At 37.2% G+C, this 15,066-nt stretch overlaps 2 protein-coding genes across 2 annotated transcripts in view; one reads left to right on the forward strand and one right to left on the reverse strand.

Moving 5' to 3' along the window:
- Positions 1 to 6,972, reverse strand: part of Plc21C (Phospholipase C at 21C) — a 69,823-nt gene extending 62,851 nt beyond the window's left edge. The window contains exon 1 of the mRNA XM_074176184.1: positions 6,575 to 6,972. Within this exon, the coding sequence (XP_074032285.1) occupies positions 6,575 to 6,691 (117 nt within the window). The 5' untranslated portion in view covers positions 6,692 to 6,972. The remainder of the gene's footprint in view (positions 1 to 6,574) is intronic.
- Positions 6,973 to 12,966: 5,994 nt separating this feature from the next.
- LOC111510499 (BOS complex subunit TMEM147) lies at positions 12,967 to 14,234 on the forward strand. The gene is made up of 3 exons (XM_023166426.2): positions 12,967 to 13,200; positions 13,253 to 13,385; positions 13,685 to 14,234. Exons 1-3 carry the CDS (start codon positions 13,124 to 13,126, stop codon positions 14,156 to 14,158), a joined length of 684 nt encoding a protein of 227 aa, XP_023022194.1. The 5' UTR covers positions 12,967 to 13,123; the 3' UTR covers positions 14,159 to 14,234.
- The last annotated feature ends 832 nt before the right edge of the window (positions 14,235 to 15,066 follow it).

The following is a 15,066-nucleotide window of genomic DNA, read 5'->3' on the forward strand; positions in this document are numbered from 1 at the left end:
GATTGCTAAACGTGCTAACCGGTTGTTCTAATTAAGGTGGATTTCCACCAAACGGACAAAACCACAACGGCCACTAAAAATAATAATAATAATAACGATACGCTTTATCCACCATAAAAAAGTACAATTGAAACGGACAGAAAAAAGAAAAAAACTTTCAGTATACATATAATAATAATAATAAATGTCTTTATTGTATACAACTAATAAGATTCAACAGTTAATGAACAGTATGGACAAAAATATGAATAAGTTGGAAATAAAAGGCGAAGTTCAATTTTTATAACAATAAATCGTTAATAATTGCTCTTCTACTTATCCTCAAAAACTCGCTGCGGTGTTATAAGAGCTTTATTATAAATAATCAAGGCATGGTATGATAAGAATAATAATAAAATAGATCACTGAGTTTCAAATAAATATTTCTTAAATCTGATTTGAAATCGATGAAACCCACTCTTTTTGATCATTTCACGAATATTATTATAGATTGCGCAAACTTGAGAACTGAAACTGCGTCTGAAAAGTTCAAGTCGAAAACTAGGGTATGTTAATAAACCTTCATTTCTTACATTGAGGTTGTGACCATCTGATGAGTAATTTTTCTATGCAGATTTGTGGGGGTTTTGGTCAGTATGACTTTATGGAAGAGTACTGCAGAATGAAGAACTTTTCTATCACTCATATTCAACCAGCCAACAGTTTTAAGTTTGTTTGGAATTCTTTGACGTCTCCTTATGCCACAGATCAACTTCAAGCAAGAATTTTGAACTTTTTGAAGTTTTGATTTATATTGACTAGTTAAACATGGACTGAAGAGCACATCTGCATAATTGAAATTTGAAAGGACTGTTGCCTCGCATATGATTGTCCTCAACCTCAATGAAAAGAAATGTCCTTGACCGTATATATAATCCTCAACATGAAATATGCACGTTGTAAGAGACAGACTCTTTGCTACTTGAACAGTTGTGAAAGAAGTTTCATTTATACTAACATCAAAATCATTGAGTACAGTACTGCGATTGATTTTGGAGCCGAAACCAATGACATTAGATTTACTATTATTAATAATCAGATAGTGGTTTGAGGCTGCCCCTGTAAACGCTTTGAGCTCTACATTTATTCGACAACAAGCAATCATTTGTGGAGGAAAGCTATAATAAAGTTGAGTGTCATCAGCATATAGGTGAATTTTGCGGCACTGAAGACTCTTGACTAAATTCGACGTATATATGGCAAATAGCAGTGGACCCAAAATAGACCCTTGAGGAACGTCACGGTTTAATCCCGACTAAAATCCAATAATATCAAACAAGTACAATTTCTCTGATCTGTGGCTCTAATTATATCGTCGACAACGTACAAGAGTGCGGTTGAACAGTTTGTATCCCTTGCGAAAACCTGACTGAATCGAAGGTTGTATTGAGAAGTACTCGAAATATTCCTTTAGCTGGACTTCCATTGCTTTTTCCAAAATTTTCGATAAGGTTGGCCATATACTGATTGCTCTGAGATCTTGTATTACTTGGATTAGTATTTTTTGGTAGTACTTTTCCAATTCCACTCTTTCACAGTGTCGGAAATAAATTAGTTGCTAAGCAGGAATTGATATTATGGGTTATATATATGCGAGCGCTTTAGACAGCTGGTCGTGCTGTCATCATCAAGGCTCTACTCAAGTAGAGCCAAAGCTTTTTTAAGGACAAGACACAAGCACTACAGAAAAAACCTTAAGGCGCTCTAAAAGCGGTGCCTGTGCGAAACTAGTGATTCACGTTGGATTTGAAACGCCGGAGATTAAATTTAATTGGGAAAAGTTCTCAGGAAGTTTATTCCACATAACGCAGTTCTCTAAATAAAAGAGTTCATAAACAGTGAAGTTCGAGGTGTAGTGAGTTGAACCTCAAAACGATGAGCAACTACAGTCCGTCGCGTATTTCTGGTATGTACCAAGACACTTGAACACCTCCCGTGAAAGTATCTATAAAAGAGAGACAAATCTCCAACCTTTCTTCGATGTTCCGGACTGGAAAACATTGGTATACGTGGAAAGGCGTATGAACTCTTCAAAATTTATTTGAATGATCATGAACAGAGGGTCAGGATAGGTGATACAATGAGTAACCCGGAAACTGTGAGCTTTGGGATACCTCAAGGAACTGGGCTAGGCCCCGTTCTTTTCACAATTTACTTGAACGAACTGCTCCTTCTTGATACAAGAGGTGAGGGATTGAGCTTTGCGGATGACACTGCCATCCTATACACAGGATCTACGTGGGAACAACTCAAGTTATTTGCAGAGAAAGATTTTCTGGCATTTGAAAGTTGGTTTCGACAGAACAAACTCACAAATAACTTCGATAAAACGAATTACTTACCATTCACGTCATACTCCAATAGATTGCCTGATATTGGACAACACAATATCAACAATAATTACTATATAACGTATTCTAAAAACACTTCATTGTGTGACTTTCACTAGATAGTTTTACAAAAACGCAACACGTGTTTCGCCTTACAATGGCTTCCCCGGGCGTGTCTTAATGGCGTGTATTTGGTGGAATTCGAGTTTCGAGTGTTTTTGAACCTGAAACAACGCAATCTTCATCAAGAGCCACACAATAATTCGTTGCTTTGATGATTTTCGATTCTTTGTCATATGCAGTCGTTTCTTTGCAATTTCGGCCTTCAAACACTACAAATAACGCTATATAATTTCCACTGTTAATGGTATTTCCCTTCTCAAGATAGTCGATGAATATTACACCGAGCACATCCGAAAATACCAAGGCCATAACCTCTCCAGCCAATTGTTGTGATTTCTTGAGCTTCGGACAAGGTTCACCAGTTGCTCTCCACTCAGATGACGATCGTTTTGATATCGGCGTGAAGTGATGGATCCATGTTTCATCCATTGTCACATAGTGACCCAAAAATTCCGTTTTTTTATGGTCTAACATGGCCAAACACTGCTCAGAATCATCAAGAAGTTCTTGTGTACTGTCAATAGTGACCTCGCGTATACTTTTCCTGGTCATCGCCAGATATTTCTTCGGCGCCAGCTTCCCAGGGTCGCCCAAGGTGATCCTGGCAAGATTACATCCTTTGATTTCATCCCATCTCTTTAGAGATTGAGCATGGGTGTAACTTTTGACTAGTTCCGCCATTGTCGAAGTCATCAGGCCGTGGGTGCCACTTGGTCCTAAAATTCTTAGTCCAGCCGCTTCCTTGGCTAAAGAGTCGGCAATGCGATTACCTTTACTCCTGTCTTGCCCTTTAACCGAGGCTTTGGCTAAATCTCGGTGGCACTCTAGTGCTAGCCCTGAAGTAACACGGTGTCTGTTCAAGGCTAATAGTGCTTGTCTGCTATCAGTGCAGATTGTTATGTTTTTGCCAGAAATTCTTTTCTTGGTTATTTCTTTTGTGGCGATTGAGATACCAGCCAGTTCTGTTTGGACCACGCTGGTATTTCTTCCCATTCCCCACTTAATCCTTAGGCTTAGTGATTTGGAGTACACTCCACATCCTGAGCCTTCTTTGGTTTTTGAGCCATCTGTATAAATCCGTATTGCATTTGTAACATCTGACTCTGTGTTCTGCTTAATTTGTATTTTGTAGGGTTTATTAAACACAAACCTGGGTTCAATTGCATCACTCTGCAGCAGAGGTTGCGCAGTAAGCGCTTCCCGCCATAGGCCCAACCTCAATCGACCCATTCCTACTTCTAGGTTTACACCAGCCGTGTGCAATCGTACCATGGCCATTAACACAACCTTCTTAACGTACAGGTCCAGAGGGGTCAGACCCGTGATTAATTCCATTGTCGCGGTTGGTATTGTTCTCATGGCTCCTGTGATGTTTAAACAAGCCAGTCGCTGTATTTGATATAATTTTTGGATGGCCGTTGCTTGTAGAACTTTCGGTCCCCATGTAATGGCTCCATACGTTAACATAGGTCTTATTATTGCAGTGTAGATCCAGGCGACTACACGGGGTGAAAGACCCCATGCGCGTCCCACTGTCCTCCGACATTGCTCATAAGCCACATATGCTCTTTTTGCTCTACTCTGTAGATGAGAGTTCCATGTTAGCTTCTTGTCGAGGATAATACCAAGGTATTTCACCTCTTCAGAGAAGTTTAGTTGGCTTTTGAAGATTTCGGGAGGTTTTAAGCCCGTTAAACTTCTTTTCCTGGTGAAAAGGACCAGCTCAGTCTTCTTGGGATTGATCGACAGTGAGTGTTCCTTACACCATGTTTCTATCAATTTAAGCCCATCCTGCGCTCTATCGCACAGTGTGTTTACAAATTTGCCGGTCTGCAAGATAACTATGTCATCTGCGTATGCAATTGTGTAGAATCCATATTTGTTAAGGTGATTAATTAGGGTATCCAGAACTAGGTTCCAGACCCCTCCCTGTGGACATCCCCTCATGACCAGTCCTTTTACTGTGATGTCTTCTACATTAATACTTATTGCTCTACTAGAGAGCATCTGGAGTATCCATTCTCCTACTACCAGGGGTACATTCCTGGAGTGTAGTTGCTGGGTAATTGTTGGAAAGGTTGTTTTATCAAACGCTCCCTCAATATCTATGAATATACCTAGGGTGGATTCTTTGTTATCCAATGATCTCTCGATTCTGCCAACCACATGGTGAAGGGCCGAATCAGTGGACCTTCCCGGGGTATATGCATGCTGATTTGGATGAAGTGGGTTGTTAACAAGTACTTCATCTCTTATATACCGCTCACATAGCCTCTCCATGGTTTTTAAGAAAAACGATGTGAGACTAATTGGTCGGAATGCTTTTGGTAGGGTGTAGTCCATCCTACCTGGTTTGGGTATAAATACTACTCTTACTTCTCTCCACTTACTGGGAATATACCTCAGAGCTAGAGAGGCTCTGAATATTCCAACCAGGTGTGGCATAAGAGTGTCCAGTCCCCACTGAAGTAGGGCTGGTCTTATATCGTCAGGCCCTGGTGACTTGAAGGGGGAAAAGCCCGATATAGCCCATCTTATTTTGTCCTCATCAATTACTGTACTAGCATATTGCCAGTCATATTGTGAGGGTGTTCCAGGAAAGACAGAACCTGGGAAGTGAGTTTCCGTAAGAATCTCAGCACTCTCCTGGAGGTTGGCGGCTTCGTCGCTATTTTCCCTCGTCAGGATGCCGATAGTCTTATGGTGGTCATTTGAGAGTGCCTTCTGTAGCCTAGAAGCTAGTGGAAAGTCTTCGACTGCCTCACAATAGGCTATCCAGGCTTCTCTTTGTTTTCGTCTGCAGACTTTTTTGAACTCTCTGAGGTTGGCTTGATATATAACCCAGTCCTCTTCGAGTCTTGTACGTTTTGCCTTGTTAAAGGTCGTTCTCGCTGTCTTCCTGAGGTGTTCCAATTCATGCAATATAAAGCCAATACGTTTTTTTGATACCTTCACAACGTCTGCTAACGCACGTAACTTCACTTTTCGATCATTCAAAACGGTTTTGTGGGTTTCTTTATGTTTTCTGGTGCAACTGCCTCATTTAGACGTCCACTGCGTTCTGCATTATCGGTGTCTCTACGACCACGTTTGAAGTCAGCAAACCAACGTTTATTGTTGTTTCTGATAGGGAGAAGTCCTTATTCTGGGGCCACACTAACGAGAAATGCCATTAATTATCGCGATAATGGACCTTAACCGTAGGTGTAGCCACGACTTAACGCGATAATTTGACAACGGCAGTAACATTGCCGTTTGGCGTTAGGCGATAGCTCAAGTGGCGGTACATCAAAGAGATTAACGCGAGAATTAATGCGATAAAGCGGCCACACTACCTCAGACGTCCATCTTCCAAATAAAATTAACGCCGTTTTTATCGTCAACCATGGGCATTCAGGTTGACCGTATCAAGTGTAGCCACCCACTTTAGGGCGTTAAAAATTATCGCGGAGTTATAACACTTTTCAACCCCTTGCTTCACTTGAATGGTATTTTTCCCATCAAGAAGCAGTGAAAATTAAAACACGAAATTGTTTTTGATCCACTGTTTTCAAAATAACAAAATTAGTATCACTCCTAGCACTCACAAACTTATGAGTAGAATACCATGAAATTTGAATAGCTTTCTTTTGAAGGTAATTACTAACTGAAAAAGCGGTGAATGCAGTAAAACTAACGCCATGTATGTGTTAGGCCCGAACATTTTCAGCCCAGGTAGTTACGAGTTACGGAATAGAGCTAACAACAAAATTATGACCCTGAAGTAAATGTAGAAATCCAGAGTGGTTCTACTTCACAGGGAAGAATGGGGCCAATTAGTGTGCCTTGAGGCACTCCAACCATTCCTAAGCGTGAAACATTTCCTACTAAACTATTTCAACAATTGCAAGGTGCAGTCTAGGGGTAGTAGAAGATATTTTATTTCACCCCACTGTACTATTTTACTGCAGAGTAAAAGCGTGACAAATAATCCAAAAAAAATAATGATCAGGAACGGTTTTTCATCAACAAAGTAATGTTCTTGAATACCGAGCCGAACAGGAGTAAATGGACCAATTCAAGGGGTGTAAAACAAAGCCTACCTCATCCCACTTTATGAATTTCTCCCCGCTCTGGAGTGCCTGGGGAACCTCGATGGGTCTCAAAGAAACCGCATTCCCCGATCCCGACGAAGAACTCTGCCTATCACCTGACGACATTGTCCCGAAAAATGCACTAACCGCACATGATAACGTGAGAAAATCCTACGACATCCAAACAGAACCTCAACTATTCATTTTACCGCACATCGATTTTGCTCGAGAAACTTACAGTAGGCGACGGATCTGTCTCTGAACGGGCCCGTACATTTCGATCTAGCGAGTTATGTTTGAAAAAGTGACTTTCCGCCGAATCCAAGTGAAGCACAGTCTATTCTCTGACACCATCTTGTGCCCACCGTGCAACGGCGCAGCCTTATCGTACCGCTGCACTTATTATTTTGACGGAGACACAGAGAAACAAGGCCTGGCCAGCGCTGCCTTGTTGCCAAACTGGATTATCCTGCAGAGGGACCAAAATTCAAAATTGTTGGACTTAAAGTACGAGATCGCCCCATAGTTATTATATTATATAATAACAATGAGTGTATTTACCTCTAAAGCTACTAAATACAAATATCAAATGACAAAAACTGATCATTATAACTGATTAAATACATGAAAAAAAGAGATTTTATTGTTTTCAAGTATACTTTGGATGTAGTCGATTTGATAAAAAAAAACTGTAGAATAAATATTTTAATAAAGCTTTCAATTTGTTGTACGGAAACTGAGCATGATTTTAAGGGATTGAAGAAGGGGTGGAAATACAAAAAATTCTATCACTGAGTGTACAACTACAAGATTGACATATGTTTCTCCTGTCCATCTATTCAACAAGTTAAACTTTTCCTCCGAGTTTTCCAGGCCGTCTAAGGTGGTGGAAATTGGAGGGAATTAAAAAAAAACATTTGAGATATAATATTCCTAATGATTGTTTCAACAAAGTTAACACCATGTTTGCTTTTTCCAGTCATCTGGATATGTGGAAATTGATTGGAAATATAAAAATTCGTTAAAATTGATTATTGAATTTATATGAATATAAAATTGAGCTATGTTATTAGAGGTGATCGATTCAACAATATATAACGTCATGTTTGAGTTTTCCGGGCTATTAAATTACTAAAATAATGATATAATTCATTTATTCAATGAAACACTATTATTGGATGACAAAACACGCATTTACGAGGGTGATCTGAAAAGTTTTCGACATAACAAAATTACAAGACATTTTTTCAGAAAGTTTTTTTCAACATACTCGCCTTTCAACACTACACACTTCTTTCAGCGATTTTCCAATCTCTGTAACCCGTCCATATAGTACTCGGCGTTTTCCTCTGTGAAATAATTGTTCACGAAAGTGATTGCCTCTTCATTTGACAAAAATCTCTGTCCTACGAGCGCAATTTTTAGATGAGAAAACAAACTAGATCTGGTGAGTGAGGTGGATGGTCAAGCAGTTCAAACCGTAATTCGTAGATTTTCGCCATGGCAACCTCTGAGATATAAGACGATACTTTGTCTTGGTGAAACATAATTTTCTTTTTATGCGAATATGAACATTTTTCTGCAAGTTCTGCCTTCAGCTTGTCAAGTAACGATCCGTAGTGTGCTCCTGTAATTGTTTTTTCTTTTTGAAGATAATCGATTTTAATAACTCCATGACTATCCCAAAATACTGCCCCAGCCGAAAAAATAGTTTGACTTTTTTCAAGGCCGGTGTCGCCCTTTACAGTCCACTGTTTGGACTGTATTTTCATTCCGGGCGTATAATGGTGTATCCAAGGTTCATCTACAATAATGGGCGTCAATTTTTATAAAAACACTCTCCTCAACTCATTCAAGCGACTGTTACATAACAACTGCGAGTACAAAGTGGCTGAAACTTTGATGAGTAACTGTCAACAGACGAACAACGAAATTCACCAGCTTTTATTTACGAGTGTTGCTATCTTCATGTCGGGATCGGAAACTTTCTAGACCACCCTTGTAATGTATTATTATGAGCGAGATCAATAATATTTTGATTAAATAAAACTACAAAATATGGCAAGCCTCCATGATATCTTGAACACCAGAGCGAATTACGTCACGTTAGAGTAAACAAACCAATATGACATCCTGTATAAAACAACAGCAATGATGGAAAATATATACAATTACCTCGTGAATCGGAAAACACAAGTTGAAATCGGTAGGTCCCCTGGAGAATCGGTGGAAACGGTAACACTTCCTGTTTTAGTATTTGTTAACGCCTCTACGCTCCTTGTTCAAAATTGTCGTATAAAACGATAAATATTGTACATCTGGCAATATCTCAAGGCCTAGACTGTTGCTTAGCGGCGTTGCCACGCTCGAGAAAATTTCTTCAGCAGACGGGCGATTTCTAGTATTTTTCAAAGCGTCAGCGCTGATTGTATGTAATAGTGAGACACAAGAGGATTGGGTCAGAAAATTCGGCTGAGGCACGCACCCGTTCAATTGTTTGTAGGTAAACACCTGCACACTGATTAATTGATGGTGATTCATTTGCATACATATGTTGAAATTAATCTTCATTAAATCCACGTCTAAAACTATATGGATCATCGAAATGTATAAACACATTTTTTTAGGATTATAATGACGTTTCAATTATAAAAGTGTGTACAGGACTATGTACGAGTCTATGAATGGGGATTTCGTAAACGTGAGAGAGAAAGAGAGAGAGAATATGTCACTGTAGGACGTTAGTTACAAATACAAGTGGTATAAAAACATAGAAAGTTTCAATTCTCATTTTTCTTTATGCACTACTTGAAACAAGTGTCTATGATTTTCAGTTTGATCAAAATATTTTTTTAAACGTTCAAAACTATTTTTTTAGTTCAAGATTTCTATTTCTACCTTTCAAAACATCTGCCGACACTTGTTTTTGTGTACAAGCCGTTTTAAACGCCACTCTGATTCAGTTGGGAATTTCTGATGAAATCCATGAATGAAGAATGAATTATATTTTCTACGAAAGTCGAGGATTTACGAGGAAACTGTTCCTCAATAAATAAACTTTTACCTACTTCTTCGAATTGAAAATCATTCCTTTCTCCTTTTGATGTCGATTATATCATCCTTCGTTTCAAACTCCAATCTGATATTTCAAATTTCCAAACATTTCCCTTAGGAAATGCGAGAAACACGATAAAATCTAACTTGAAGTTATTCACATAAATTATTTATTAACACATAATTCCAGAACTCGCCTGTTTAATTTCAAGCAGATTGTTGATACATCTATTACAGTCATAATATACAATGCATTTATCATTCAATAAATTCAGGAAAATATGTGTCTATTAATTACTGTTCTTTGTTGATGTTTTTAGTGCGGTAAATTTTTCACCTGTGAGATTAGAACTATTTATCACTATTTATCACATTATTAATATCAACGTCATATACACCATGTTTTCACAGATACGTTTGTACAATTACCTTATCCGAATCCAGTGGATTTTTTCAAAAATTTGAATTTTATTGTTCAATTATAAGTATTTTCACCAAGTATTAATGGGCGAAAAAAGTTTCAATTGCGCCCGTAAGAGCTCTTCAACATAACCTCAATTCACTCTGACAATTCCTCTTCAAGCAAAAATCCTTTTTCAAAACCAAACTAATTTCAGAGGTACCTGTCATCGCTTATCAACCAGATTATATTTTTTACTCGAATGTGACGCATGATCAGCTGTAGGTTGAAACACAGTCGAATCTTCTGGATTTTCAATATTTGTTTTTATAATTTAACATACGTTCACCTCGTTCACAGGCAGATGGGGCGATTACAAACCTGTTGTTTGCTGTTTGTTCTGCTGTTGTTGTGCTTCAGCATTGTTCTGTTTTTCACACAAAATTTGATGCAAATTCTTGATCCATTTGTTCAATAGTAGAAAATCGCTGAACATACAAACCACTTTATTTAACTTTTATGGATGACTTCAAAAGTTCCTAAAGAATCGCCAACGAAGAGGAGAGCTATATCTAATTGAACTGATGTTTCTTCTGGAGTTCCTTAAAGAGCTCTTCAAGCATCACTACTATTCAATCCATTTGTGAACGATATACATAAATTATTTTGAAATCCGTACTCTCTGATGTCAATAGGGTTAAAATTGATATCATATAAATGGTGTTCCTCTTAAATAAGTTTTATTTGTGAAGTACATCCACTTGTATTTGGTTAAAAAAAAAACGTTTTATTTTAGTTTTGCTGAGATCGTTCTTTTACAACGACAAGGACACTGGCCCCTGTACTGTTCTCTGGGGTACTACACAGGCTATATAATTTTTTGTGGGCGGTCTTGTATCTTATGATCGGAATGACTCTTTGAAGTTTGTCATTTTTTTAAATAAGTGTTCTTCTTTCGTGGTTAAAATAGATCTCAAGTTCAAAAGATCAATTATATGTATAAAAGGTTAACAGTTAGTTTATATAATATCACGTCTGTTACATTGTTGAAAAGATATTTTTTTATCAAATATGGTCTGAAAAATATCGAGGGTTCCAATCAAAATTCTTGAATTGGGCCAATGATATGTACCCAGAAACCTCATTTTGAGTTTTCAATTATATTTGTTTTTTCTATTTTACCAAAACATCCAAATTAGATCTAAATGGAATTGGAACATCTGAATTGTTAGAATTCTTTCAATAAAATTCACCTTGCAAGAAGATTAGTTCTAAATTAGATTCTAAGCATGTTCTATTGCTTGATGACACCCATTGTTATAATTCAAATTTTCAGGGAAAGTGCCTAGACTTTCAATAATCACACTCAATATTCGCTTGCTTGGATTTTAATGAAGGGAAAGTTTTTTGGGACATAGCTTGAATTACACAATGAATATAAAAATAAATTGATTTTTCGGTGAGCCTGACCACAATTAAAATTGGACAACGGACGTATAAGGTACTAATGACAATAAAATTTTTAATCGATTGTAGTGATGGTTCGATAAGGGATTGATATCAAAAGTAGTAGCTTTTTGTCCATGACTCAAATCAGGTATATTTTCAAGACCTTAAAGCCCTCATATAGAACTCAGAAATGAGATTTTTTGTAGTTTAAAACCTTACAGTTTCTTCCAAGGTTTTCTCAGAAGAAACTATCAAACTTTATTCACCTAGAAGCTATTCTAGGTAAAGTAGGTCAATATAAAAATTTTTATTCGAAACGTGATTCAAGCCCTATCGAATCATATCTATCTTATTAGGTTATATGATGGAATTGGCTGATAATTCATGAAAATCTGTAACTAACGTATTTAAAAAAACCTTCATTGTGAGATTTATACTAATTAGCCTTTTTACATCAATGCTAGGTCACACGACAATAATTTCTCAAGTACAACATTTGGAATTGTCCACATTTTTCGAAGGATTAAATTCCATGCCGTTTTTCAAAGTTCAAATGCTATATTATAGTCACTAGTGCTTAATCTTCCTAAAAAAACTGGTCGGTTCATACGTTTCTCATCAAAAGTGTATTTAGTGTCAACTAGGAATATGTTACAATCAGGTACAAACCACGAACAAACCGATCATTAACGTGTCACACGTGTTGCTTGTCATTTGGATTCGTAACCTAAAAGTGTTGCAAGTACGCAACGATTTCGTAAAAGTAGATAACGTTTCCTTGTTGTATAATACCCGTGAACACATGACTTCTACCTTTCGATAACCATTGAATATTCTGTTTCCCTCATTTCCGCTTAATGACTCCTTGCAAAGTTTAGAGACAGAGGCGGTCCCATGAAAAGGGGTTTTGTTCAGATTCAGATATCTCACTTGTGATCTCGATATGAAAGACATGAATGTTCCTTATTATTCCGTCAGTGTTATGACTAAACCAAAATAAATTTAAGTAGAGGTAAAGTTCCATAAACAGCTGAGAATATTCAAAATGTATATGAAATAAATATGTTAATAATATGAATGTGTAGCATTGATGAGAATGATATCTGTGAAAATTTCATAACGAATGTTTAAAGTACAAACTGATTAAAGAAAGTGAATGTCGTGGAATTCAATGTTCATATGTTTGAAAGTATTTGTTTTGATGAGTGTTTTTTTCCACTTTGTATCAGAACATCTAAACAACTTCGTAATGATGTACTGTAATGAATATTCTGCTTTTTTTTCAGCGAAGTCTCACAAATAGTAAACCATCATAGTGTATTTTAACCATTCCACAAATACCAACTGAATTCATATATATAATGAATAATTTAAAATAAAAAAAATTTCACCCCGATTTTTCCGTTGTGAACCGTCAGTGGTAACAAAATTTTGACGTCTGTCACTGTCAGGAAACCAGTTTCCGGTTTGATACTTCACATCACAGCCAATCAAAAATTAGAGATCTGAGAATCACTTATTCTTGTATTTGTTTTGTAACTTCAGGTCCTACTCAAAACGAATTCCTTGGACATTGAATTGAGATATTTATGATTAAACCTACTAAAAAATTGTATGAACTGATTTGAGATTTTTCACGGGAATACTAACTGAACATGACTTTGTACCACTTTGGAAATTGCATCGCATTGATATATGTACCATATTACTTGACGTACAAATATTCCGGATTGTAAATAGGTATTCTTACAACTGTCTTTCCTATCTTAATTTTCGTTTTGTAGACCCGAATATGGAGCATTCTGGAAATGCATACAAGCGGGATTCATTTATATTTTCACCCAGTTGGCAAAAATGATGGTGCTGGCAACATTTTTTCCAGATAATGTGTCTGAACTTGGGAGTGATTTGATAGGGGTGAGTATCAGGATATTGCACTCTGCATGCAGTAGGATTGTCAGCTACGATGATGTGAGGTAGTTCACGGAATTGTACAGTATCAGTAAAGAATAGAAGCGAAAGAAGTCTCATGTTGCAAGTAGTTAATTAGACTTGACCATACATTGAGGTTAAAAATAAGCTTATAGCTTTATTATACTCAATTTTCTGTATCATGCTGCAAGTTGTTTATTAGACTTGTCAAAAAATTGTTGAAAATTAGCTCATGTCTTCATCATACTCAATTCATTGTTTATAAACTGTCTCCGAATTTCCAGGAATTCCTCAAGTCAACCGTAGATTTGGCCGATCTAGTGGGCCTATACCTAGTACTGGCTGGTATTCCAGGCAAAGGTCACAGCAAAGTACTGACGGCAGGCATAGGCTGGGCAACTGCGGAAGTCATTCTCTCTCGAGCACTTCTCATGTGGGTGGGAGCCAGAGGAGCGGAATTCGACTGGATATACATTCAAAAATGCCTCGAATCAAATATTTTGTTGGTGCAGCACATCATCACGTCCACTTTGGTGTGGCTGTGGTCCCGTCACGATTTGAAACAAAACATCAGAAGTGTTGTTACCCTTTTATTGGTACTTACGTCGTACAAGACTTTGTTGTTGGATCTGTTTATAACTAGTCTCGGAGCAAACGCTTGGGTGGGGCTATTGGTTAAAGCAATCGTGACGATGTCTTATGGATTTTTCACGCTTGTGGTATATGCAGGACTAGCTCAAGTCATTGGGATTTTCTGAAAACTTACCTATTGTCGGTTTTATGCACTGTATCGTAATGATTTAGTATTCGAAATATAGTATTTATTTATCGTTAGGGAGATATGTTTAACTGAGAACTTCCAAAAATTTAAACGACCACAGATTGTGATTCTAAACTCAAAAAGTGGTAAGATTTTCCAGTGAAATAACTTCTTCCACTGAATTTGCTTGACATGAGAAATTGGAAATATATTTTGAGCAGTTGAGCATTTATATAGTTACAGAGTACGAAACGCTAGCACAAGACAAACAATTTTCTGTTTATTCGTCCTTATCATGAATAAACAAATTTTTTGCATGAGAATTGAGCGAGAATGCATATAATGTGATAAATTGAATTTTTGTTCCAGAGAAGTGCATCTGATATGCCCAAGATCAAGTGAAAGACACCTTTCCCCTTGCCTCTCATGTGAACTTATGATTTTGTAGGTAGTGTGGCACGCACAAGCATTTTTGCTTCAGTGATTAGTATGCTTGTTTTCAAAAATTGTTTTAATTTATAAACGTGTTGTAATTTGTGTTTTATCGAAAATAAACATTATTATTATTATTATTATACCCGACGGAAAAACAACAACTAACCCAGCTAATGCTGCATGGTAAGATAAAGGTTCACATGAGAGGCAAGGCATAAGGTGGCTTTCACCTGAACATATACACAATGATCATAAAAAGGTTAATTTAAATTTTTCACAAAAAATATTTGTTTATTCATCAATACCGGTTTTGTCCTCTTCAAAGTAGTCCTCCTCAGATGTAATACACTTTTTAGTTCCTTGAGCTATCTCAGTGATTCTGTTTTTATCTCCTCAATCGTCGGAAAACGCCGTCTATCCAATCTTGGGAACAGAAAAAAGTCGAAGGGGACCAAATCTGGTGAATACGGT

Source organism: Leptinotarsa decemlineata, unplaced genomic scaffold, assembly GCF_025532065.1.
Source record: "Leptinotarsa decemlineata unplaced genomic scaffold, Ldec_3_MD MMD2_tig00001621_RagTag_RagTag, whole genome shotgun sequence".
Taxonomy (NCBI): domain Eukaryota; kingdom Metazoa; phylum Arthropoda; class Insecta; order Coleoptera; family Chrysomelidae; genus Leptinotarsa; species Leptinotarsa decemlineata.